This window comes from Raphanus sativus, unplaced genomic scaffold (assembly GCF_000801105.2).
Source record: "Raphanus sativus cultivar WK10039 unplaced genomic scaffold, ASM80110v3 Scaffold2978, whole genome shotgun sequence".
NCBI lineage: Eukaryota > Viridiplantae > Streptophyta > Magnoliopsida > Brassicales > Brassicaceae > Raphanus > Raphanus sativus.
Genome location: NW_026618285.1, coordinates 9,791 through 12,920, shown reverse-complemented (window position 1 = coordinate 12,920; position 3,130 = coordinate 9,791). Strand labels below are relative to the sequence as shown.

At 30.4% G+C, this 3,130-nt stretch overlaps 1 protein-coding gene across 1 annotated transcript; it reads left to right on the top strand.

Moving 5' to 3' along the window:
* The first annotated feature begins 1,544 nt into the window (after window positions 1–1,544).
* LOC108827222 (chaperonin-like RBCX protein 1, chloroplastic) lies at window positions 1,545–2,805 on the top strand. The gene is made up of 6 exons (XM_018600583.2): window positions 1,545–1,759; window positions 1,867–1,961; window positions 2,034–2,151; window positions 2,334–2,350; window positions 2,460–2,522; window positions 2,619–2,805. The coding sequence occupies exons 1-6, from the start codon at window positions 1,609–1,611 to the stop codon at window positions 2,697–2,699; spliced, it is 525 nt and encodes a 174-aa protein (XP_018456085.2). The 5' UTR covers window positions 1,545–1,608; the 3' UTR covers window positions 2,700–2,805.
* Window positions 2,806–3,130: the final 325 nt, after the last annotated feature.

Here is a 3,130-nt window from a genome sequence, read left to right as displayed (position 1 = left end):
AAATCCTCAACTCTAAACCCTAAACTATATACCTTAAAACCCTAAAACATCAAATCTAAACCTTAAATCCTAAACCTTCAAATCTAAACCCTTCATTAAAAGTAGCGGTAAAAGTGATTAGTGTTAACATGAAAGTGGTACTATGAAAATGGTATTTTTGCAATTTCTCTTTAAAGTGAGAGTTCCGTTGCGAAAAATCACTTCGCAAATAATAGTATAGATGTTTCAGTTTTATATTGCATTTAGTTTGAATAGTTTATTTTTTTTATAGTCACCAACAATATGATTCATAACCACACCTTTATGTTTCAAAAAGAACTAAACCAAACCGAGATACAAACCAAACTGAAAACAAACCGAACCGAATACAAACCGAACCAAAATCGATCAAAATCAAACTAACTATGGTTTACTTCAGTTGGAGAATTTTTAGAACTTAACCAAACCGAACCAAACTCAAACCTAACCGATAAAATAACTGAAGTGTCCATCCCTAAAAACAATGGTTTAATTTTCTTTTTTGAGAAATATTTATTAATGAGAATTACTTGGGTTCACCCCCTAGGTGAACCTCTAGGTTCATCAACCAATATGATTTAGTTATTTTAGATTTAATATCTATTAAAAAAAGAACCAAATAATAAAAAATTGTGAAATTATACTATGTTCTTAAAATAAATAAAAATATTAATAATTACCAAATTTTTTTTTTTAATATTGATAAATCCGTCGTCAATTACTAAACTGTAAACCCTAAATTCTAATATTAAACCCTAAATCTTTGGGTAAATCCTATATATTTGGACAAATCCTAAACTATAAAACCGTTAATCCTAAACCATAAACAAAACCCCTAAACCTTTAATCCTAAACCATAATGCTAAACCCTAAATTTTAAACATTAAATCTTAAACCCTAAACTTCTGGATAAATCCTAAACTTCTGGATAAATCCTAAACCTTAAAACCTTAATCATAAGCCATAAACCATTTTGGAATTTAGGATTTAGGGTTTAGTATTAGGGTTCAATATTAAGGGTTTAGGGTTTATGATTAAGGGCTTAGTTTATGGTTTAGGATTAAGGGTTTAGGGTTTAAGATTTGCACAAGAATTCAAGATTTATCCAAAATTTAGGGTTTATTATTTAGAATTTAGGGTTTAGGTTTTAGTATTTACTGATGGTTTATCAATATTTCAATTTTTTTTGAAAATACTACTATTTTTTTTATTTAAAAAACATAATATTATTTCAAAAATTTATAATTATTTGATTTCATTTTTTAAAGAATACTAAATTTAGAATAGAAAAATCTTATTAGTTAGTGAACCTAGAGATGAACCCTAAGTATTTTTCTTTACTGGAGATGAAAGATGTATTATCTTTTTATTTTCTTTGATTTTGAGAGATATTTATTGGCTCCACTGTTTCTCTCTCAGATGAAAAATGTATTATCTTTATACATTGGAAGATATTTATTTATCCATATATTCTAAGATATTTTGATGTGTGATCCTAATTCACTTTCTTATATACGACCAAAAAGCAAAAAGAAAAAGAAAGAAGAAAAAAAGCATCTCCAACTTTTCTTTATCGAAACATCTAATTTAATGGAGTCATCTTCTTCTCTCCTTCACCACTCTTACCTCTCTTACTTCAATCCTCCAAAACTTAGAAAGCCTTCACTTTCTTATCCATCAATGCAGAAATTTCGAAATCGCAAACCAACTCGCATTTGTTCTAACAAGATGTACGTTCCCGGTATGTCGTATTGTTTGTTAAAAATGCGATTAGATAGATCGATACATTATTTTCTATACAGATTAGTGTCCATTTTTTCTAAATATTGTTTTTGATAATTGAGTTAGGCTTTGGAGAAGCTTCACCGGAGGCTAAGGCAGCGAAGCATCTGCATGACTTTTTTACTTATGTTGCAGTGAGGATAGTGTCTGCTCAGCTTGAGGTGATCACTAATTCGTATTTAACTTAGGTGTTTAAACTAATATAATTAATGATTAGTTAATTATAATGACAGAGTTATAACCCTGAGGCGTATATGGAGTTAAGAGAATTCTTAGACACAAACTCTGTTAGTGACGGTGATAAGTTCTGTGCTGCTCTCATGCGTCGATCTTCACGTCACATGAAATTAGGTACCACGAAAAAAAACTTTTTATATACTTAATAGTAAATAAATTGGTTACAAAGTTTCTTTTGTAAAAAAAGTAGTCATTTTCTATATCGATATGCTTAGTATATATATATTCATACATTTATATCTGGTTTCATATAAAAAACTAATCAAATTCTGTTTTCGTCTCATGATCAATGCAAGCCCTTCGAATTTTAGAGGTAAGCTAAGCTTTTCCTTTCTCTCCTTTAGTTCAAAAATACTCTTCACATCTCTCTAGACTCTAGGTTTGTATTTACGGTTTTGAATCTATTGTAACCGTTAACGTAGGTACGGTCTGCTTACTGTAAAAACGATTTCGAATGGGACAATTTACAGCGCCTCGCGTTCAAGGTTATCTCTCCTCACCATAATACTTTATATATATAGAGTGGCTGAGTGTGAAGTATGTAAATGTAACAAAGCATCTTGTGATTGTGAAAAATGCAGAATGTGGATAGATCCAACACAAAACTCATGCGTGAATACGTCTTGGAGACTAGCCATGTTGAAACTGATCCAGATAAGTGAAAGCTCAGAGTATACACACATGAAACCGTTTGTACATACACATAAGTATATATACCATTGTTCTTGTTAAACTCAGGGTTTTAATCATAGACTATTTGCTTGAAAATGACATAAGTAATCAAGAATCAAGATTGATTTGCTTTTGTGGAGCTAACTTAGAGAAGGTAATGGATAATACTAGGAGATGTAGGAATCTTACCTGAACCCAAATATGATTGAGCCATAGTCTTCAATGTTCTCTAACCTGTAGACATAGTTAACCATAATGCGTCGTCCACTTTGATGAATATTTTACTCTGATCGATCATCCATCTAATTTATTTTTTTCAACCATCAATTTAACATATAAAAAAAAAGAGAGCTTATCAAATCTCAACCACACTAACGTTGTCTAGAACCCTATTGCATACACTTAGAGTTACCACTCCGTC